Genomic DNA, 23,873 nt, shown 5'->3' on the forward strand with positions numbered 1-23,873 from the left:
TCATATCCTTGACCAGAGACATAAATTGTGTTACAACTCAGGGACAAGGTAAAGTGAGGGCTTAGGAATTTCCTAAATGAGCAGAACCAGCTCTATCCCTAAAGTCAGTTCTTTCAAATGATTAATAAGGCCTACTCAGATTGAGACAATTCTTACTTCCAGGCACACTGGACTAAGGCTTATGACAGAGTCATGCTACGAGGCAATATCCCACTTTTCAGTCTTGCCCACCTCAAGCCCAACATAGCTACCAAAATAACCTAAAGAAATCTAAACTCTCATCACTTCCACTGTTACTAATAGGATCCTTTACAAATAGCATGTTGATCTCTGTCCAGAAGGTGTTCCCATCTCTTAGCCTGCTAATCCTGCCCATATGATCAATGAATTAAGAGCTTCTAAAAGCTCCTCCAAATGATCTCTATCTCCGGGCCAAGTCTTTAGATTTAGTTTAGCTTTCAACACCTCTGTGATATAAGCTCTGACAAAAACAGCTTGCATCCTTTGGTTTAAGCTCTAACAAAAACAGCTTGAATCCTTTGGTTTATGCTAATGAATGCATTTCTCCCTTTTTATCTCTTCTCCCTTTCCATGTCAGGGAGGGAGACAGCACACTGGGACGAAGACAAATATGGTGATAGTGTGTGGCCAGAGTAGGACCACCGTGGGAGGGAATTGGAGGACAAATTACTTTTGATATTTTCCAAGTCACATTTAATGGTTTCACACTAGCCAATTCTTCCCCAAACCCACCTAGCTCAGGAACTCAAGTCTTTTCAACCAAAGGATCAAAGGAAACATTTCTGCTTTCAAAGTTTTATTGAGATGTTGAGGAGAAACAGCCAACATATACATTCCTCATTTCGTCACAACTGGCATTTGATCCACATTCCATAGGCTCCTCTCTGGCTTTGATCTAACATCAGTTCTCCTTGGCAGTCCCCCTTCTGCTGTTCTTGTTGCTGCCTGGTGCTGTGTGAAGTGCACCAGGGCAGAGCCCGCTGAGGACTCACAAGTGGGAGCGGTAATTGCGATTGGCTGTGGGAAAAGACAGGTTTGCAACAGAGACGCAATTAGAACATTCCCATCAATACTCTTATTGCTCAAATCTGCATTTAGTTATTGGAAATAATCTCAGGCCAAGATTTCAGGGTCCTGTGAGGGCTGCCTCCAAGAGGGAGGGCCTGGCAGCAATATGTGCCTAAGTTTGGCAGTTTCCTCCCCATTCCTCACTCACCATCATCACCCCGTTTCCTACTTTTCAGGTTGCCCTTACGGTATTTCCTTTTGCTGCCACCTCTCTTGACTCCCTTGTGAGGAGATCGGCTCTTGCTCCTCCTCATGCCATGACTCTTTAATTTGCGGCTGGTCGACATGGTAAGTTCTGCCAAAATGAGGGGCTTTGCAAGGCCCGGGGGCCAGGAGTCTGGATATTTAAGGGCTTGGCCATTGTGACAGGGAAGGGGCGTGGCTCAGCAGGTGGGCGGGGCTCTATTGTGCTGTCACTCACCTTTGCTGCACTTTGGTCATATATGTGAAATAAGGTGGTCCTTTTCATGCAGCTCAAGGGTTTCCCTTAGTTTTGAGGTCCTTTTGATGTTAAGTGAGGCTTTCCCAGAGGTGTTATTGAGCAACCGAATCCCAGCCCTGTGCCAGGCATTGGAGGAGTACAAGAGACCATTCGAATATGCTTCTCCTCCCTGTAGGAAATGTAACAGTCATTGAGTGTGTGTGTATGCATCACTGTTTAAGTCTCTCACAGCATCCGGAGATAATAAATATATTTCTATAAGGACTTGACTCTAGAGAACCCAATTCAATAAGATCAAAATAGAAATATTCCTTCTTTTTCGTCTAGGTCAGGATTTCTCAGTCTAGGCACTATTGACACAATGGGCAGGGTAACTTTTGGTGGGCTGTCTTGTGCATCCTAGGATGTTTGGCAACGTCCCTGGGCTCTACCCACTGGACACTAGTGACAACCCAAAATATTCCCAAACATTGCCACCTGTTTCTTCGGGAGGCTGGGGAAGTGAGGGACAAAATGACTCTGGTTCAGAACAATTAACCTAATCGTTTTTTAAAATTTGGTCACAGATATTGATCACATAGCATATGCCATACATTTAGGTGGTAGAAAATCAGTGGAGGATAAAAACAGGTAGAAACTGTGCTCGTGGAACTCTCAGCCCACTAGGGAGAAAGCCATTCATAGGCGTCTACATAAGTCAGTGAATAAGTACTTAGGGAGTCATTTTGGCTGGAGAAGGACAGAGGGAAACTCCCTGCATGGTACAGGATGAGGTTGGAGAGAGAGAGATCAAACCATGATCAAGTACATTGGGAAGACTTAAAAATGTTAAGAGGATGGCTTGTGAGATTAGAGGGTGCCAACTGGGTGATGTATTGACTGGAGGAACTGTGTAAAGGGAGATGCTACTGTCAACATCAATGGTTCAGTAGAGAGAAAGATTTGATGATGGCTTAGGTCTGGCCAGGAAGGGTAATTGAGATATAAAGGAGACAAGAGACCAAGACTTGGTAATGGATTGGATTTGGGAGGTGAAACAGATGGTGTCAAGGGTGTGGCTTTTGTTTCTGCATAATGCAGTTATCTGGATGCTGGTGCCATTCTTGGGGATAAAGGCCAGACATGGGGAGAGTGATGATCATGTACTTGGTATGACATACTGGCTTTGAAGTGCCTTTGACACTTACAAATAGATATATTGAAGGATTATTGGTGTATAAGTCATCCAGCCTTTCCTTTTTCCTCCATTATACCTCATAGTAAATGCTTTTGAAAAGATTTCTTTTTTTTTTTTTTTTTTTGAGACTGAGTCTTGCTCTTTTGCCCAGGCTGGAGTGCAGTGGCACAGTCTGGGCTCACTGCAACATCCGCCTCCTGTGTTCCAGCATTTCTCCTGCCTCAGCCTCCTGAATAGCTGGGATTACAGGGGCATGCCACCACGCCCAGCTAATTTTTGTATTTTTAGTAGAGACAGGGTTTCGCCATGTTGGCCAGACTAGTTTTGAACTTCTGATCTCAGGTGATCCACCCACCTTGGCCTCCCAAAGTGCTGGGATTACAGGCGTGAGCCACTGTGCCCGCCTCATTCAGATTTCTATAGAACTTGTTTGCTATTTCTTCCATTTGTCCCTCCTTCTCTCTCCACTGCCATTATCCTCATTCAAGAACTGAGCATCTTGTGTGCAGGAGATCCTTAGCAAAAGTTGGTTGAATAGAAGAGTGAATGTAGTTCAAGCCCCACTCCCTGGTTTTCTGATATCTATAGATGGCAAATTGTGTTTTGAAACCCAGATTCCTTGAATAGCCACCATATGTGTCACTTTCCGTTTTCCTCTTCCAGGCAGGTCTCTCTGGAGACCTTCTGTTGGTGATTTGTTGGTGACTTTTATTCACACAAAGAAGCAGTTCTATAAAACAGACTACTGGCTTGCTTGTTGGTACTCCAGACCTTCTGTGTCCACTCAAGGCTGGTTGTTTCCTCTACAAACCTGCTCCCATGAGAGCAGGGACCTGCGTGAAAGCAGGAATTGAGAAATTGGGCTCACCACTGAATATTCCCTGGGAGTTAATCAGTCCTGCCACAGAATAGAAGCTCAGTAAATATTTGTGAAATGCATTTGGTCAGTGAATAAAAAGTCCTTTTATTTTTCTAAATCCTGTTCCTTCCCACTTTGTCCCACATCTCTAAGGAAGACTTCCCAACTTACCAAATTTTCACTGTCCTTTGAAACTTCTTCAGAGTTTATTATCCATATGACCTTGGCTTTAAAGTCTAGACAACCAACCCTAATTGTGTGAAATCGTGTTTTATGCCTGCATTGCCAGCCATGTGTGTTAGACTGGTTTCAACAGGAGGTGGTGTGTCTTCGTTCTGGTCCTCACTGGACTTCTCTGGACGTTAGCTCCCTTGTTCTATAAATAAGCAGGTTGGGCTAGGTGATCTCTGAAATGATCTGACTTTGGTGATAGCCTCCTTCTCGTTAGGGACTGTACCTTTTATTTCTACTGCATTTTCCACAGGTACTAGCATGGCCCACACTAGGTGGTCAGTAAATATGTGTTCAGTCTAGCTGCTTTGGTGTATTATGAGGATAGTTCAACACAATCACAGTGACTTTGCACAAGTGGGGGCATTTCTAGGCAGGGAAGAGAGAAGACATTGTCCTCACAACAGGTCCTCTGGTGCTCTGTGCCCGCCTCTCATGCCTGACACCATTGGCTATAATGTTTACAGAGGAACTGGCCTCTTTGGTTTTAGAGGTATTTTTCTGGATGGTCCTGAAGATTGGATACTATTTCTCTCCTCAGTCCCTCCCACCCTCAAAAGACCTGCTGTGCCAAGGAGAAGTTGAGATCACAGGGAAGAAGACAGCCAGACTTGGGAACTGATGAAGAAACAAACAAAAAAGTCCCCTTTGCCCAGAGTTGAGGAGCAGTTCTGGTTCCAGACACCCATGCTGAGAAACTTGACCAGCAGAAAACCCAGTGGGGGACGGGGTAGGCGATTCACAGGCCACTCAAGGCGGGGGTGTGTGGAGGCTGTTTGGGTTGGCTCCTGTATCGGACCTCCTGGAGGGAGGACGGAGCAGAGCTGAGCATTGGCCACTGCTGTCTGTCTCTGTTTCTCTTTCCATTTCTGCCCCACTGTTGCTCAAGCTAGCAGCAATTTAGATAGAGCCCAGTAAGCTACTTCTAACCCTTAGCAGGTCCAGGATGAGGCCTTTCCTTGAGAACCATCTGTTAATCCAGTCTGCTGACTGTCTCATCATTTTTTTTTCCTGCTATCTTTGCACAGAGAGGACATATGAGTGACTTCAAATAACTCAGCATAGGACTAACAGGGACAGCCCCATAAACCTGTTTCCTTCATACCTTAGCTTCCCTGGTGGGACTTAACTTTTTTTCCCCTTGATGAAAGGAAATGACTATGTTCTGATCATTGTTGGCACAGAAAGAGAGATAACTAAATTCCTGGCCTTTTGAGAAGAGACACTATCAGCCTTTTCTTTCTTGGGGCCCAGGGATGTCTTGCCTGGAGACAGGTAAATGGACAGGATGGTGTCTGTATCTCCTAGATGGGTAGCCTGGGTTGCAGTGCAGGAAAGGGCTTGGGGGCCAGTGCTCTCACTGGTCCCTTTCCTAGGTTAGGAAAGGTAGGCTTAGGGTGTCACTGTTTTGGAAGTCAGATCTCTAGTTAGATTCCATGTCACCTCTCCAATTCAAACTCATTCCATTAATTTTCCCGGGGAGTACAGCGGATGCCTTCATAGGGCTGGATCTTCCCAGCAGGCTGAGACTTGGGGCTTATGAAGAGGGAACATGGAAAAGTTGCTGACAGTCCTTACACATGTCGATGACTCAGTCTGAATCCCTCTCTGAAATCTAAGTCTCTCCAGATGTTGACCTCGGCTGGAAAGCGGGGGCCTTTTACCCTGTTCACATGCACACCCTGTCTTCTCTACTGCTGCTGCTGCTGCTGCTGCTGTTCGAACAGGCCAAAGGGGCGTGGGGACAGATTGGAGGAGGAGAAAGTGGCTGACAGAGGTGCCTCACCAAGGGGCAGAGCTCTCTGAACTCAGAACACATTCACTGTCTTCAGTAGGGAATAAGAAGAGGCCAGAGACCAAGGCCTAGGGGTAGTTTGCAGAGCAAAATGGGGGAAGGATCTTAACTCCATACACCTTTTTTTCATCCAGTTCTGGAGGTATAGGCAGCATCTTGGTTCTGAGGATGGCCTGGAGTCTGTCTGAAGATATGGTGGTGTTCCTTCCCATTTTTCCATCAGGCTTCTCTCCTATTCTTTCTGCTGCATTCTCAAATTGTTTTTCAGTAAACAATTTCTGCTTTTTTCAGGAGAGAGATTGGGGTGCTTAAAGTGAGAGATTTATCACAAGAGCAATGGTCATGGGAGGCTCTTAGGGTCTACCTTGTCCTGCTTCTTTGGGAGCCAAGAGGCTTATCTCGGGGGCCACACCTGGGCGGTGGAAGAGCCAGGATAGTGACAAGATTGCCGACCCCAGGCCAAGGACTGCCTGCTGCACCATAGTGCCTTCCCTACTCGACTTAAAAACAAGCCTGTCCTTGAGTCTCCACTCTATTAGCCTTTTCTTTCATGCATGCATGCTATGATCACAGTGAAGGAACCTAATATTAAAGAGGGAGAACTGGAAAAAAGTAGTCCTTTTTAGAGGCAGAGCATGAATTTGGATGACCTCTGGACAACTTTCAAGTTCTCATTTTGAGAGCATTCAAACTTTCATTTGCTTTTAATTATTTTCAGACTTCTGAAAATTGATCATTTCTGTTCCTTTTATCTTTCCAAGTCCCACTAACAATAAAATTACATGGTATAATGGTGCATAAAGAAAATTCAAATTGTATGCTTCAGAGGGTTCTAAATAAAGTTTTCACATTGACCACTAGCCACTAACCTGCCTCCCTTAATCCCCATCTATAACATAGTAACAAAAAATATGTCCTTTTTCCGAATACACTGGAAATACAGTTCCATTCAGCTGTTAAGTTAAAAGTAGGGCTGCATCCCAGGGTGTTAGAAAAGGGTGTTATGGTACAAAAATATCACACATATTAAAATCATTTGGCCTCATGTGGTCACGAATAATATGTTTTAATCCATCCACCAACTGGAGTAAGGAACTTTGAGTTGGAGTGTTGCTAGAGAACAATTTTATAATAAATAGACCTTGAGATGAAGGGTAACAGACAAAGTCACAAATCATAGGCAAAGTGAGATCTCAAACCTACATCTCTTAATCTCCAGTCCAGGCTTCTGCCACTATGCAATGATGCACCGCAATTATAATTTCTGGCCTCTTTTTTATTTTCTGTGCATTTGGTCTGCTTTTCTCTTCTCCCCTTGTGTGCTAAGAGCCATGTACAGGAGCCTTGGCCCTCTTAAAATCATCCCACCTGCCAAGGGCCATCAGTTCAGAGTTTTAGGGCACCTGACCCTTTGAAAGCGGGGAAAGAGTTGCTATCAAGGGGGGAAAAGGACCGCAGAGACAGGCTGAGGTTGCCACACATGAAGAAGGTCAATGGCTTCATAATGGGTGATTTCAAAGCATTGTGACCATCAGGCTGGTAGAGTGCATTGGATACAGGAGATCTGACTAACTCTACTGACCAAGGTTGGGCCAAGAGAGAGCATCACAATGAGCCCTACCTCTTTGACTTGGCTTGCCAAGCCTCTACTTCCTAGTCTTAGTGGTGATTGAGGGAGAAGAACAGGCAGATTCAAAGCATAATTTTACTACATGTCCTGAAACTCTTAAAAGAGAGAGTTGGCAATGAAGGCTTGCTTGACAGTGTCACTGTCAGGTTTCCCCATTGTTCTTTGGGGCAGAATTCTCATATTTGGAGATCTCAAAAAGTAGGTTTAGTTGTATTTATACTAAATAAAAAGAAAAAAGTCGATCTTTTGCTGCTCTTTCTAATCCTAAAGTTCTGTGGTCCAAAGCACAAAGGTTTAGTAACACTTCCCTCTTCATTACATTCTTGTTCTGGGGAAGCAGATGGGACTTGCCTAGAGAAATGTTCAAAGCAAAGCTTTTGTTTTTAGTAAGGACCAAAGAAAGACCCAGATGCTTTAGAGTCACAGATTTTATTGATCAAGAAATTCCAGATACTTGGCAGTCTTATTACTGTTATTATTATTATTATTATTATTATTATTTGGTGGGGAGGAAATGTAGTAGGTCATACCATGGAAATGTTCTGGGGTTCTAGTAAGGACCATGTCACCATGTAGAAATATTTGTTTTCTAAGACTACTGCAACAGTAAAAGTGCACTTTCTTCATGTTGCAAGAGAGGAAAGACAAAACTGAGGTTTAAAAGTCCCTGGTTAGAGCAGGAGAGCCACAGGAAGTTCTTCAGATGGGCACACAAGGCTAACTTGACATTTTCCAAATTTTCCCTTATGATTTTATTACCTCTTTAGCTCTGGTTTGGCCTAGCTTACTTGCTACTTCCTGTGACATCTGCTTTCTTGTGGGTGTGACTAGCTAGGGCTGGTGTTGTGGGCAGTAAAGGAATTTACCAAGACAATCATAGGTAAAGAAAGGCAGATTTATTAGACAGAGTATGAAGGTATGTTGCAAGAAAGCAATGGGCAGCACAGCAAAGAAGGGGCTGTCTGCAAAGAGGCAGGGGCTGGAGGGGAGTTTTATAGGATTTATGTGCAGAATGACGTTGTGCTGCTGGGTCTATGTGGGGAAGGAGGTCATTGTGCCCACAGGTTATTTGTGTTTAGCCATTTCTCAGAAAAATTTTTTATTTTTCTTCTCCAACCTGGGGCTGGCCTTCCCCTACCTTGCGTCCTTTCTTTGTTGTTACTTATTAGGACTCCACATGCTCCAGATAAAAAAAGTTATGTCTCCCTAGAACCAGCTACATAATTTGTGAAGTCCAATGCAAAATGAATATGCTAGTCTCTTGCTAAAAAGTTATTAAGAATTTCAAGGTGGTGACAGAAGAGCATAAATCTGGGATCAGTGTGGGTAAGTGGGCACAAGACCGTTTGTGATGCACAGGTCCCATGACTATGAAGCCCACCCTGTCTGTTCTGCCTCACTTAAGGCACTACATATGGCAAATACCAGATAACTAAATTGAAAAATCCCTATCTTGTTCACCTTTATAGTCCAGGAGAGCTGGTCAAATCTCCTATTCATAATGGGAGATTGATGAATACTTGCAAATGACTTGCTTCATACTGAGGCTGTGCCATTTGCCTGAGAATGAACTTAGCCTCTTCATTACTGGGTCCATGACCATCTCCCCTCTCCCCTCCTCACACACATCCTCTATCCATAGCTGGTACTACTCCTGTCTTCACTTCTCCTACTCTTACCCTCAAGCCTTGCCAATCACTGCCCTCTTCCTCTTCCTTCTCCTTGTTCTCCTTTAGTGGTGCTTTCTTCTATGCTCCTGTAGGAAACTGGCTGAGTCCTAGGGTACATGCAGCTCTGCTGTATCCTAGTGTGGCTGAATGCACTCACTTAGTGCTTATACTTAGTGATGGGAGATGTTAGGGGCCTGAAGGTAGTTTTCCAGTCATTTGCCTGAAGATTGTATTCTCAGCTCTGAGACAGAAGGAGCCCAGCTGCAAAGAAGCTAGGCCACTGTGACTGGGTCTTCCCCTCTCTGGGATATCACAAAGTCCACATGAGGTCAGTGAACCAATCTACAAGAGAAGGGCTGAGCAGGGGACCTGGGATGATTTCCTCCAATATTTAGTCAGACTGATTTTCTGGATCCAAGCTTCTCAACTTACTACATGTGGACAAATCATTATATTTCTCCCAGCCTTAAAAATCTTCAGTAAGTTAAAGAGAGAAGGACTCAGGCTTAATGGCAATCCTATTATTTTACTAATGAGGAGACGAAACACCTAGTTGGAGATCACCTCCTTACTGGCTCAGAGCTTCAGGAAATCGCTTAAGGGTATGCAAATACTGAACAGCAGAACTGGGATTTAGATCCACATCTACTTAATTTTAGTGCATGTGCTCTAACTGCTGCCACAGAAGGGATGCAGAGGAAGATGGTCAGTTACCCAGAGGGTGATATCTTTGACTTAATGTTCACCATAAAGACAGCTATCAACAGAAGACTTGAAGTCTAACTTGTTATCTATTGTAGGAAAGTGCCTGCAACATGGTAAGTTCTCTAGTGATATTAAGCCATTTAACCCAAGCCAACCATGGAGTTGGAGAAGAATGGGGTGTGTTATAAAATACTGACATGATTTACGTGGAGGGGTAAAGTTTTAATCCTAGACTTCTGCCCTAAGTGAATAGTGAATGACTGCTGAGTAGATACAGGAGCGGGAAACAGATGTGAACAGAAAAAAATTGGTTTTAGTTTTGTATAGGTTGAATGTCTACCAGACAGGTCCAATGTTCCCAAGGATGCCCTGTAGACAAATGGGATAGAGACATGGGGTTGAGAGAATGGGGTTGAAAGTAAGGCATGCAAAACTGGAAGCTGTGACACTTGAGGTGGTCAGAGCACTTTTAGGGGACCTACTAAGAGTCAGGCACTGTGTGAGCGCTTGAGGAACCTCATCTCATTTCTCTGTCCTTACCTTAGGTGATTCCTGCAGAGCATCTGACAATCGGAGAAGAGTTAGAATACATTAAGCTCAGCATCACATATGTGGTTTAAATACAACTCTACCTCCTTCTCTTTCTTTCTCTTCTTTTCTGCCTTTGTTGCCCTACCCAGGATTAAAACCTTAGGTCTTATGTTAAAAGAATGACAAGAGAACTGTAGCATTCTCTGCCTCTTGGGCGTCTGCAAGAGGTGGGATATTAGAGGGACACTGGGGGATGCTTGGATGATCACATCCACCCCTCCACCCCCTACGACCTCAACATGAAGTTGGCCCTCTTGAAGTGGGTGAATCACTACAGCCCTTGTTCAGGAAGTGTGTTTGAAACCAGGCTTTTAAGGAAGAGAGGTGATGACATTTCTTGGGACCTTCTTGCCAACCTGACCCTTCTGGTTGGCACCACCCAGAGCTACATTGCTTAGGCTTGAAGCCCAGGTGTGTTGTTGGGCTCTTCCCCCTTTATGAGGCCCATGTTTCTATGATGCCAGGTGGCAGCCCTTCATCAGCCTTTGGGCTACATCACTGTGGAGGTGGCTGGAGTCTCTTTTTTCATGCAAACTGCTGCCCAGTGAAACTTCATAAAGCAAGGCTAATCATGTTACTCTTCAGTTCAATCTGAGAAACTCTTTATTGTTTACAAGATGTAGACATTTTGACTAAAGCATTTCAATTTCCATATCCCCATCTCCAACCCCAACCTGGCTTTTTAGCCATGTCCTTTATTATTTCCTTCAGGGAACCTCTGTTATAACCAAACTGGGTTATTTAAAAAGTAGAAAAAGTACAGGTGTTCATAGGAAATTCAGTGATTTGTACTATTTTTTTCATCTTCACCTATTCAACTTCCATATGTGCTTCAAGACTCAAAACAAAGGCCCTATACTCTATGGTTACTTCTTTGTTTAGTTACATTTTATATCTACCAATAGAAGATGCCTTCTCCGGCCAGATGTAAGCTTCTTGAAGTTCAAGCTATATTTCTGTGGGGCTCTAGGGGATAGGGCAGGGGTAGTAGATTTAGAAAATGAACTGGAATAGAGCTTTAAATTCCACATTTTGGGGACTTAGAGTAGAACTTGGGGGAGGGGCAGGGGAAGATTACAAAGGGAGCACAGTAGAACGTACTTATTATCTTGATTTGTAGTAATGGTTTATGGGTGTATACCTGTGTCAAAACTTATCAAATTGTACACTTAAAATATGTGCAGTTAATTGTATATCAATTATACTTCAATACATTCATTTAAAAAGTGTACATTATTCAAATCCTCCCTCAGGAGCTCTTTCTAGAAGTAAGGCAATGAAACCAGGAATATATGCCTAAATGTGTCAGCAGACAAAGGCTTTAAAAATGCTAGACTTGTATTTGAAAGGCATAGAGAATTTTGCTTGGTTTCTGTAATTCATGGGGGTTCCAATGGGCTATCCTGATAGGAAGCCAGCTGATTTAAGGAATCCCAATAGGCATTTTCTTAATTTTATCCAACATTTCAGTACTGCCCCAACCACTCAACCAAGCTTTCATGTTGACTTTCAGCCATTGTGACAAGGCACCATCAATCATGGACCCTTTACCAGGAGGGTCCATGTCATAAGCCACTATATAAAGGAAATGATGGGTGGACTGCTTTGGACAAATGGATTTAGGGTAGGAGAGAGGGACAACAGTAGGAGCAGGTGGATATTGCTGTTTCAACCAAAACCTCGTACTGACCAGAGCTGAGGAACAGAAGATGGTGAAGGCCTGCAGATGTAGGTATTCAGCATGTCATCTGAAATATTCCCCACAGAGGCAAAAAGCAAGGAAATTATCTCTGAAAAGGAATGAGAAGACAAGGTATTGATGACATTTTCTGATTATAAAGGGGACTCTCAGGACTGAGGAATTGTCACCCATGCCTGCCAGTCTCCCAAACTGTCATGCCTCTTCATAAGCAAAGATCTCCTATCACCTTCTAAAGACTGGCCCCAGTACTTCTCTAACAATCCCTTCCCTTACCAACACCCACCCACCAATAAAAAACAACCACCCAACTCTCTCCCTGTTTCCCCATGAGTCCTGTGAAGAGCCAGGCTTTCTGTGCTCATGGCTTGTCTTCTTTGTGCTGTAGAGCCTCCTTCTAATCTTGTCCATGCAGTAAAGAGAGATCATACAAACCCTGGACTACCTCTTTGAGGTGGGACTCTCAAACTCTTTGAAGGTCTGTTATTTGATGGAATCTCTGGGAAACTGAGTGGGGAAGGTCCCTATATGAAAAACACATGGGTTTTTGGAGTGTATATCTTTAATATTCTTATTTGTCTCTTTAGTCAGCAGAATATGTCAATGTTTTGGTTGAAGAAGCTGCTTGAATCTGGGCTTTTCTGGGCCATGTGTTCTCCCACAACCAGCACTAAGAAAGGCTTTTGGTACAGGCCCAAGACCACCATAATCATCATTGATTATTCCTCTCCACCCCAGTGTCTCTAAATAAAATTTCTCTTCTTTCTCTGACAAAGGTGTGTTTGAGTGTTACTGTTCAGCTGAAGAGTGACGTTGGGTGACCTTAGAACCCTAGCCCTTCATGTAATCAGATGGGTGTGATAAGTAGAGGGAGAACCACATGAGTCAGGAGGAAATATGTAGTTTACCCTTTTTTTCCTGTTTGAAAGATTTACTATGATGTTTGTGGTTGGGCTTTGGTTTGGGATAAATTGAGGTGCTTTCTGGATATGATAAGGGCTTATTTGGTTTGATAGACCATCTAAACAAGTCCAGTGCAGGCTAAGACAGGTGAACCACCAGATCACCACAGTTCACACTTCTCATTCATTTGTTAGCAGAAATGAAGATGCTTGTTTTCCTAGAAACAAGCCCAGGTCATCCATCATGAAGTCCCGGAATTGTAAATGTGAGGAAGTGCAAAGACACAACATACGCTTACAAAGGCATATGTACATTTGGAACTCTTTAAAGGACAACATCCTCGAGCTTCTCCTGGTAGTATGCTCTAGATATCATGTAGTGTTTGGGCAATTTGGGATCAAATAATTCTTATAGCTTTATAGAATCCCTTGTGTAATTAAACGTGAACCTTGTATAACTTATGTAAAGGTACCAAATCATCTCTTACTCCCAATCCATTACCACTAAACTGCAAAAGTTCTGCTAAGCACAGCTTGCCTCCCCCCGAGAATCATAAATGCAATCTTTAAAAACCATTTACCAGCAAGACCAAAGCTAATCTGTAAGGTTGGGGCCTCACAACTCAATTCTCTATTTCCTTTGGAACATGAAAGATGCAGAAACTGCCTTTTTCTTGTTCGGCTGACTTAGGTGGGCCCCAGGGTTTTGTCCTATTTCCTAGATGTTGATGAGCTTCTTGCATTTCTTTGATGATTGCTTTTGCTCTTTGGTGGTCACATTCGGTCTTAGTGTAGGGGTGCGGAGAGATGGCAATTTACTGCTTAAAGATGTTATGGCAGGTGTTCCTGGGCGCAAGAGCGGGGTGTCCTGAGGTAGTGTATGTAGTAATAATACAAGTCGCTCTTGTGGTAGCAGGCTGTAGTAATATAGCTATATCATTGGATGTAAGCATGTCTTATGGTAGTAGGCCATGGTAACAGGTAACAGGGACCTCTGGTAGTAACTGGCTACAGTAACGGGTTATAAGTGTGTCTGGCAGTAGTAGGCTGTAATCATGTTGTGCATACACTGACATAATCTCAGGGAGAAGGCAAAGGCAAAGAGGTCAATAGCCTTCCCTGCGTCATTCTGGCGCAGTCCTCCACACCACCCTCACTATTTTTGATACATTTACATAGGACATGTTTTACTATTGAATAATGCCCATGTGCCAGGTCCTGTTCACATGTCTATGTACTCTAAGAAATGTACACATAGTGTATATAGTCTAAGACATATAGTCCAGGAGAAAACCAGAATAAATCTAATAGTACCAGGAGATCTATCACATGTTCAAATTTGAAACTTAGAAGAAAATTTTGAAGTTGATAATAGTGGAGAACTACAGGATGTGAAACATTTGAATCTTCTGTCTAGGGTATTTAATATTTATTGATGAAAGTCTTGTATGAGGTAAGCAACCATGACCCAAGTTATACCTTACAGCAGCTTTTGTGAGTTATACGAGGTGATAGGGCCACTCAAGAGAGCCCCGACAGAGTTATAGGGCCAGATAGCAGGTGTTTTATTCTTTGCAGGTGATAGCAGCCATAGTAAGTGAATGGCTCTGGCTTTGTTTTAGTTAAACTTTGCTGGATTTGGCCTGCAGACTGCAGTTTATCAGGCCCTACACTAGAGACTGTGGAATCATTATTTCATTTATCTCGGTTGTAGCATCGAGGTAATCAGGGTCCCAATTTCATAATTGAAACAGGTGGAATGATTAACTTGCTTAAGATCATACAGCTTAGGATGTGCTTGAATTAAGACCCACGTCAGAGTGGTGCTATTATACCTTCAAAAAAGTCACACAAACGAAGAGGTAGGTAGAGCTGGCTGGCAGGGTTCTATCTACCCTCATTCCTCCAGCCCCTGGGAGGTTGGATCCTTCTTCTCCGGATCTCACCTAAGTGTCAATATTATGCTTCCTTTTCCTAAGAGTTTCATTAACCCTTTGCGGTAGGTTGTTACTTCTACTCAGAGGCTTCTTCCTCTTTCTGGATACCTTTCTGCAGTAGGCTATCTTTATACTTGTCTTCATGGGACTAGTAATTTTATATTTCTGGTAAAAGGGTCTTTTAAGGAGTACAGGGAAGTAGGGCTAGGGGACAGAACCTACTAGTCCTAAGCCAGATGCTACTCAGGCAATTAAATCAGTGACAGGAGGAGGCAGCTATCAGGTCAGGGCTTTGTATGATGCAACAAGCGTCATAATGTTACAGCCACCATTATCCTTTATAACTCATCATATCCGGTGCTGAAATTGGTCCCAGATTAGAGAGCATAAGCTTGTGAATCTGAGTACAGTCCCTCTTGCTCGGTTATAACTCATGACCTAACACTTTTCTCCAGTCTTTCTGCTTTTCAAAATTTTATAGTTGCCCATTATGGTGCGCTTTTAATACATTCTCCAATAACAGAAGATAACTCTCATAACTTATGTCCAAACTGGTGGCCCAAGAACCGAAACAGCCCACAAATATGTTTTCTTTGACGTCCTATGCAGGCCAATGTGGAGTGAGCAGAAAACATTTGGATTAGTTGCCACCATGGAAAAGTCAGGAACTTTCATGTAAAATCTAGATATTTGACTTCTTGGTTGCTCTTAAAAATGTTCAGTGTCTATCAATACTAGATTTTAACTGGCTTGCACTCAGAAGCATCTTTTGGAAGAGGCACGTACTTGTCAATTTGCCTGTCTCCACAAATCCCTGCTTGTGTTACTTTATACTACCTGCCTGAGCTCTGAAGATATTTGATTTTGTAACCTCTCTCCTAAACTTTTGGTAGCTAGCACTACCAGCTGTGTTGGTTCCGTTGCTCTCTTGCCCACATTTATCAAACAGTAAAGAGGACAGTTTGATATTCTAGGTAGGGGATCCAAGGACAAGCATCTGGAATTGTATACAGGGCAACCTGCTTTTTGGATCTTTATTCAGATCACTGGGACCACACATTATCAAGTCTATCTCATTGCTAGCCTCAGAATCCCTTCTTTTTCCTGAAGAATAGTTTGAAATTAATGAGGAAATTATAAGAATTATAACCACAGAGAAGAGAATCAGTTGTCTGTCTGGATGTGACTTGGGCTCCAAATTGGGACAGAAGACTCCTAACACATTGTAGTCCTCCTGCCCCTGACACTTATTATTATTTTTTGGTGCGTATAACACTGTGTTCTCTAAATGCTTTCTTGATAGCTGGGACTGCAAGAACATTGTGTTAGGCAGAGGAATTGCCTTAAACAGGTCCTGGACCTGTGAGTCTTTTTCCAGTTTTGTGATTCCCTGAAGGGTGGGGACCCTGACTGATCTCTACCTGCATTGTTGGTGTATGACAATAACAATGGCAGCGATGAGATGATAATGTTGGAGCAAGACAACTCACTGGATTATTCGTTTGTGTATATTCTCAATATATTTCCCCTCCCCTCTTTGAAGCAGAGAGCCACATTTTCATTGTGTGTTTTCCTGCTTTGGGTGGGGGATGAAATGAGCTCTTTGTACATAATTCCCTTCCTGAGTTTTTGGTATTCAAAATCTATAATTCCCTTGCTGAGTATTTGATATTATTGGCATGTTTTGGGAGCAACTTAATTTTATCTCACCTTCCAATACAACCTGAGATAAGAACCTGAGTCCAGGCTTTGTAATGGGAGGTAGATTATAGGAAGCAGAAGGGAGGGGACAGGCCACGTGGGACAGGGAAGGAAGAGAATAAAGAATATGTTACTGAGCTGAGTATTGTCATCAGCAACTGGGGTTCAATCCTGCTGGAGACCCTCTGAGAAACTGTAGAATGCACCTTGGAATTATCTCTCCAGATGCGGGGAGGGTGGGACATGTAATGGATTTCCATCCTCTCCTAGTTGAAGGTTTCCTCTGGGAATGTTAACTGCCCCTTGGGCTGCCTAGCACCTTTGATAGGTAGGAATACTTGCTCCCTGATATATTATTCTCTGCTTTTTTAGGGCCTCAGCCAAAACGGAGACAGAAAATGCATCATGCTAACATTGTTGTATGTATGTGTATGACTACATAATATTCTATCATTTTGTTTTATACAATCTATGAACCAACATCTTATATTTACTGCAGTTCTAATTATTTTTATTAAAATGTATACCAAAATTTACATCTTTGTTCAGTATTGTCTGTATTTTTTATATTTTCTTAGGATACAGCTTATAAAAGTGGATTTATAGGGTCAAATGGGTTATGTGTTTTCTAAATTGCTTTTCAGAGAGGTTTCATTGACCTGTAGTCCCATCAGCAGTGTGAGAGAGCATTAAAGGTGAACTTTGGCAATGACCTGGCATGGGTGACTAAGAGAGGTTGTAAACTCTTATTGCTCAGAGGACTTTTAGCACAGTGGAGGCCTCTATTTATTTGGGGTAGGTTAGAGCACTATTCTATGTGAATAGAAAATGTATGAAGGACATTCATTCCGGATTCCTTGTCTTCCCTGGATTCTAAAAGTGCTTCTTTATAGTATCAGCTGAAATAAGCATATACAAAACACATAAAATAGATTCTTCAAAGATAATTCCATTTTGAGATATTTAATAGAGTTTTCAAAGGTTCTGAATTTACCTTCCCATCATTACACCCTTATTTTCTGTGTATCCATGTACTAAATGGGTTACCAGGTGTTCCATGTTCAAATTTCTAAGATTATGTGGGAAATGATAACCCAGATACATATTAGAACTCTTGAAATTTTAATTTACATGACCAAGCACCTTGTAGAAGTTCTGACAGTTGATTGATAGAATTGGAGCCCAGTTTCCCTTTGTCCCTTTTGTTTCCCAGGAGTTAAACTAGAAAATCAGAGGAAAAGATTAAAAAATGGAGATCAAGAGAAAGAGGGAAAAACAAAGACCAGAATAAACAAAATTTCAATTCATCCCCTGGATCAGTGAGCACAAGCCATGCTTCTTGATTCGAACTCAGGTGAAGGGTGAAATGCAGCCACATCTATATTTTCCATTGCCTTATCTGTCTCCCTTTGCTTCTCTTTGCTTTTCTTATTTTATAGGCTCAAAGCACCTTCATGTCTATCATCAACAATAAATGGGCCTGGTATCATTGGAAATGTGAAAAATAGAACGTAAGAATTTTCAACCTCCTAAAGAAACCCTGGCTCCTCCATTATCTCTGAGGTTTCCCATAAGATCTCTTAAAAGTTTGTTGTTTTCCAGTGAGAACACATGGACATAGGGAGGGGAACATCACACACTGGGACCTGTTGGGGAGTGGGGAGCAAGGGGAGGGAGATCATTAGGACAAATATCTAAGGCATGTGGGGCTTGAAACCTAGATGACAGGTTGATGGGTGCAGCAAAGCATTATGCACATGTATACCTATGTAACAAACCTGCATGTTCTGCACGTGCATCTCAGAACTTAAAGCAAAAAAAAAAAAAAAAAAAAAAAGGGTGTTGTTTTAATGGAAGAGGTGAACTAATTTCCAAACCAGTTGATCCCCACCACTGTCTAACACAGGCCATTCCTCCAGAGCACCTGGGGGAGCTGTTGTGCCTGGCACCAGTCTCTGGCACCAGTCTCTTTCCAAGAAGAATGTGAACATGAACATATATACCCAACCATCCAGAAACAAGGTTCTTAGTACGTACTGTCACAAGAGCAGGATGTTTGAAATTGGTATGGTCCTAGAGTTTTCAGAACTATGGAGGTCAGTGGAGCATGGGGGCAAAATGCAGTGTTCATTGCACTGTATTCTGTTGCCTCTCTAAGCTTCTCCTTTTAAGCACAACAACTCGCTGAAAGTGTTTTGTTTCATGATGAGGTCTGCAGATAAAATAAGTGAAAAACGTGCTCACTTCGGCAGCACATATACTAAAATTGGAACGATACAGAGAAGATTAGCATGGCCCCTGCGCAAGGATGACACGCAAATTCTTGAAGCGTTCCATATTTTTAAAACCAAACACCGCATGTTCTCACTCATAAGTGGGAACTGAACAATGAGATCACTTGGACTTGGGAAGGGGAACATCACACACCGGGGCCTATCATGGGGAGGGGGGAGTGGGGAGGGATTGCATTGGGAGTTATACCTGATGTAAATGACGAGTTGATGGGTGCTGACGAGTTGATGGGTGCAGCACAGCAACATGGCACAAGTATACATATGTAACAAACCTGCACGTTATGCACATGTACCCTAGAACTTAAAGTATAATAATAATAAAAAATAAATTAAAAAAAAAATAAGTGAAAAACGAAGCCCTCCTAAAGTAATAAAGAGAGAGCACCTTAGGAAGAAGAGATACAGACAAAATCTCTTTGCCACAGTATGGCTTATATTTTAGTTTTCCCAATTTCCTGGGAGTTTTATTCACTGATATTTTCCAAGAACCTAGACCCATGGCGAGAACAATAGATGATCAATAAATACTTGTTGAACAAAAGAATGACTCCAGTTCCAGGGCTAGTCCTGGCCACTCTTTGATCACTTGGTCCCTCTGTGATTTCGTTTCCTCATCTGTTAATGTCTGCTAGTGGGTGGGAGGAGAGGGGAAGGTTGTAATAGCCAGTCCCTGAGATCCTCTCTATTTAGGATGGTGTGTGGTTTCCATAGTCAAGGTCCTAGTTGGTTAAGTGACTTAAGTAGGCATCTTCTTTACTGTTTCCCAGAATAAACTAACCCATATAGGAAAGAGAACAGTTCCATTCCTGAGTATGGGCATCAGAGTATGAGCAAGTTGAATCAAAGTAGATCTCTTTCAGTTTTGGCTTTGCCCTCTGTTAATTTCAAACTGTCCCTGAAATTCATATACATGGCAGTAATATGGTTCTAGTGTTTCTGTAGGTGAATAAATTTAATCCCATCTCTGTAAGGCAGCCTCTAGTTTGGCCTGGCCAGTGCTCCTTCCTGTTTGCTTTCTGTTCCTCGTCATGCTTTCCGCTCCTATCAGTATCACATAGCAATGATTTCTCACCCTGGCAGTGGCAGTTCCTTCCAGTAGCAGCCAGGGACACCAGTTTGCAGTTTTGTCAACACTTGTAGAACTAGGTCCATTGTTCTCCCACAGAAACACCATCGGCCGTCATCTGGCTCAGGGGTTTGGGTCCCAGCATGGTGAGCCCTCCCCTTCAGCCCCAGCAGAGAAGCAGCTCCTTTTCTAAGGGGTGCAGATCAGCTCTGTGAGTGTCTCCCTTCAAGCTTTTAAGTTTTATAATTCTAATGCTCCCTTGTGTTCCCCTAGACTAAAGATATTAGCTGCTTATAATTGCTACCTCTTCGATACCTTAATAATATCCCCTTTAGCCTTTTCTGTTCCTAATACTATTAATAATTCTTTATATTAAATTCTCTCTGTTAAAATAACTGGTGTGATTTGTTGTCTGAGACTAGATCCTGACTGATATATGCCCTGGAACAAGGGGTTACCCCATGAGGTCATAGGTTCCTGGGCATATCAGGTTCTCTGCTTGTATGCAAGTGAAGTGGCTCTAGTAGGCCAAAGGTGGCCCTCCAAAGAGGAGTCACCCATAGGGGTCACTTGGGAAGAGAAAGCACAACAAAACTGGAGAAGTGTGCAAAGAACCTCCTGGGAGATCTGCACAGAGATGGCGGTTTCAGCTATGTGGACATAAAAAAGCCAACTTACCATGCCGACAGGCTGTAAGGGCCAGATGGGTGATTCAGGCATGGTGCTTTGGGAGTTCCAGGAAGGGAAATGTCAATAAAGTTAAGGAGAATCAGAAAGTTTCTCAGAGGAGGTTGAGTGGGAAAGATAAACAGGGCTTTTCAGTCTGGAAAACTAGCCACAAGCAGGGAGCCTCATACACAAGGCCAAGGAACTTGGCTTTGCTTCTGTGTGGGCATCTTATCATGATATCGCCCTCAAAGGTCATACTATATATATGACTCGGTCACTGTGTACACCACCCAGCAGGCCCCAGGAATAAGTCAGGGTTGTGACAAAAAGACTTGTTTGCTAAAGAAAGGGACTCGTCTTTCCCGCACTAGCTTCAGATGATCCTGAGATGGCACCCTGTCTGTGGGCTACTTTGAGAAGAGACATCTGACTTGGTTTAATTTTTAGCAAAATCTGCAATTGATAATAGGATGTCAGACAGTAGGAGGAGTGTTGATGGGTGATCTGCAGACAGTGCTGGTCATGACATTTGGCTTTCCATCCCCTTTGGCTTTCCACCCATGCCATCTTGATTTCTTTAGTGAAACAACTAAGCAATTGGACACACCTTGTTTGAATGCCTACTCCATATCTCTCCCAGACCCAGCTGGGGATAGTATGCATCATCTCCTTTACATAACAGATTTTCCAGGATGGTCTCAATTGAAAATATGTTGGGTTCGGAGTATCCAAGTATGCAAGAGCTGCTAATTCATGCCTCAGTATGTCTCTCTCAACATTTAAATAACAGAAGTAATACATTGGCCTTAAAAGCCAAAAAAATTGGTGCAGCTCCAAATAAAAGTAATAAATATATTCAGCCACAAAGTCACAGTGGCTTTGTTGCACAACATTAAAAGGCACAGGTCCTTCCCTCAAGGGGCCTGTGGTTTAGTGGGTGAAGCTTCCTTGTCTTGCCTTATGATTTGGTGTTTTTCATGCCAATGTAGGCAGCTATCATAGAGGTAGGAACAGGTGAACGATCTCCATCTTTCCTTGGTCCTGTGGGTAAAGGGGAAAGGAAAGGAAGAGGGCAAATAAAGTGTGTGATGATGGGGGGACTTTCTGGAAAAATAGGGGATTGCTGGTTTCCCCACGTTGGTGATTGGGCCTGGCAGACATGGCCCTCCTGGCAGGAATGAGGCTTAGAGAGAGTGAGAGCAAGTATGCAGGAGGCTGCTGAATCACTCGTGAGAAGTGAAGTCCCCATTGTGACTCTTATCTCCAAACCCCACTTGCTCAGCGTGGGCAGGGGTTCAGGATGAGGTTCTGCCTCTGTCCTCAACTGGGCATTATGGAATGTGGAAGTACCAAAGGGGTAGAGGAAGGTGGAGGTGGAGAAGTTCTACAGAAAGAAGAAGAATGTGAAGGCGGAAGCAGAGGGAGAGCAAGAAGAGAGGAGAGGGTTGAGGAGGCAAGAGGAAAGGGGCAGGAAGGCCTAGAAGACAAGAACAGCACCAGAGGGCCTTGGTTCCCTGTCTCCAGGGGCAAAGGCATCCTGGGTGGACCAGGAACCTTTGCTCCCTTTTGTCCTTACCAGCCCTGGAGAAGCACATCAACCCTCCAGGCTGTCCAGGCCCAGAGTGGGCTTTGGGAAGAAGGCTTAGAAGGAGCTTTATTGGAAGGCCTGGGGGCTTTCCATAGGCTGCAGAAATCATTTGAGGGCTGGGGAAAGATACTTCTCAGGCCCCTTCCTGCCTCCAGGAGCCTGGCCTGCCTGGCTGTTGGCCACAAGAGCAGGGCCCATCTCTCCTCCCCACTGCACACCCCGCAAGCCAGTCATCTGCCTTTTTTTTCCCTCCCCCCTCTACTTCCCCACCCCTTCAAGTTCTCAGAACTGGCTCCCATTAGATTCCAGGAAATGGCTGGTGCAACTTTGTAACCAAATCCGCTCAAATCCCTTTGTATATCTTTTCTGCTCGCTTGCCCCCTTCTTGATGTCCTTCATGGTTGTGTCCGGTTACAGAGTAGAGACCGGCCAGGGCAGGCTGGCCCTGGCACATGCCCTGGCCCTGGCACATGCAGTCAGATCTGAGTCAGGCAACAGCACCCAGGGCCAGATTGTGTCAAAGCAAAGTGAGCTGTTCAAGTCTGGGGGACCCTGACCCTTTTCCCACTCCACCAAGAATTTATCTGCGCAACGTTGGGCATGTTGTTTTTGCTCTGGGGATCTCAGCTTTTCTCACCTGCAATGTTAGGAGAACCTGCCTTTGGCCAGCTCCATGATTTATTGGTGACAGTCAGGTGGGAGACAGCATATGTGTCTGTCAGGACACCTGGAGGACAGAGGGGTTTCTGACTGAGCAACTTCTGTGTGGAGACCCAAGACCCACAGAATTCTAGCCCAGGCAGGGGTCTGCCCCTCTCTCACTTGTGGGACCCTGAAGCTGTCATTTGACAGCAGAAATAGTGATGCAGTGTAGGCCTTCTGCCTGCAGGGACACTTCTTTTTCACAAAAATTTGTGGAGTTTTACAAGGCCTTGGTGTGGGTACCAGAGATCTTGCTAGCAATTCAGAGGGCAGGCACTGAGCCTCTTGCCAGGGCTCCCCACTATGATTTAGGCCAAGGCTGGGACCAGGCAACAGGTGGCTTCCGGTGCAGCCTGGGTGACTGATTCTGGCCAGGGCAGCATCTGGAAGCCTGTCAGGGAGATGGTTGTGGACAAGATTCTATTCTGGGAGGGCACCAGAGTGTCCCAGGCGAAAGGTGGCCAGCTGAGGTATGAAAAAAATGGATCAAACATCTGCAGAAATAAAATTCTGCTTAAATATTAAGTCTGGGGAAGAGGCAAAGAGAAGAAAGCAGACAGGAGGAAAATGAGGGAAAGTTGACAACTGAAAAACTCTTCAGACATGTATTTAGGGGTTTAGATATGAGTGGATGCTCAAAATGAAGTCATCTGTGTAATCCGGTGTCCAGATGAATGGGAAGAACAGAGCCGGCCCCAGCTAGGTTCCCAGTTAAAGCTTGGTGTTCTTTTCCCTTCCAGGGATTCAGGGAACTTCAGTGTGGAAAGGGGCTTGTTGAAAAACTGCTTAGGGTGGGCACGGTGGCTCACGCCTGTAATCCCAGCACTTTGGGAGACTGAGGTGGGTGGATCATTTGAGGCCAGAAGTTCGAGACCAGACTAGCCAACATGGTGAAACCCTATCTCTACTAAAAATGCAAAAATCAGCCAAGTGTGGTGGCGCACGCCTGTAATCCCAGCTACTCAAGAGGCTGAAGCAGGAGAATCACTTGAATACGGGAGGCGGAGATTGCAGTGAGTTGAGATTATACCACTGAACTCCAGCCTGGGTGACAGAGTGAGACTCCATCTTAAAAAAAAAAAGAAAAAGAAATATTGCTTGGTCCACCCTAAAATGAGGGAAGTGG

The 23,873-nt window shown here is 43.7% G+C and overlaps 1 protein-coding gene, 2 long non-coding RNA genes and 1 other non-coding gene across 6 annotated transcripts in view; 3 read left to right on the plus strand and 1 right to left on the minus strand.

The window, feature by feature from the left end:
- Positions 1-23,873, plus strand: part of LOC102135060 (uncharacterized) — a 578,423-nt gene that overhangs the window by 122,376 nt on the left and 432,174 nt on the right. The gene's annotated exons all lie outside the window — the stretch shown is intronic.
- Positions 801-1,433, minus strand: TNP1 (transition protein 1). Its single transcript, XM_005574237.4, has 2 exons — positions 1,238-1,433; positions 801-1,038 (listed from the first exon to the last, which is right to left on the minus strand). Exons 1-2 carry the CDS (start codon positions 1,374-1,376, stop codon positions 1,010-1,012), a joined length of 168 nt encoding a protein of 55 aa, XP_005574294.1. The 5' UTR covers positions 1,377-1,433; the 3' UTR covers positions 801-1,009.
- Positions 11,797-12,659, plus strand: LOC135966454 (uncharacterized). The gene is made up of 2 exons (XR_010579773.1): positions 11,797-12,002; positions 12,476-12,659. It is a non-coding gene; the product is annotated as an uncharacterized lncRNA (long non-coding RNA).
- LOC123568222 (U6 spliceosomal RNA) lies at positions 18,665-18,771 on the plus strand. The gene has a single exon (XR_006691425.2). It is a non-coding gene; the product is annotated as a U6 spliceosomal RNA (small nuclear RNA).

The sequence above is a fragment of the Macaca fascicularis genome, chromosome 12 (assembly GCF_037993035.2).
Source record: "Macaca fascicularis isolate 582-1 chromosome 12, T2T-MFA8v1.1".
Classification (NCBI taxonomy): Eukaryota; Metazoa; Chordata; class Mammalia; order Primates; family Cercopithecidae; genus Macaca; species Macaca fascicularis.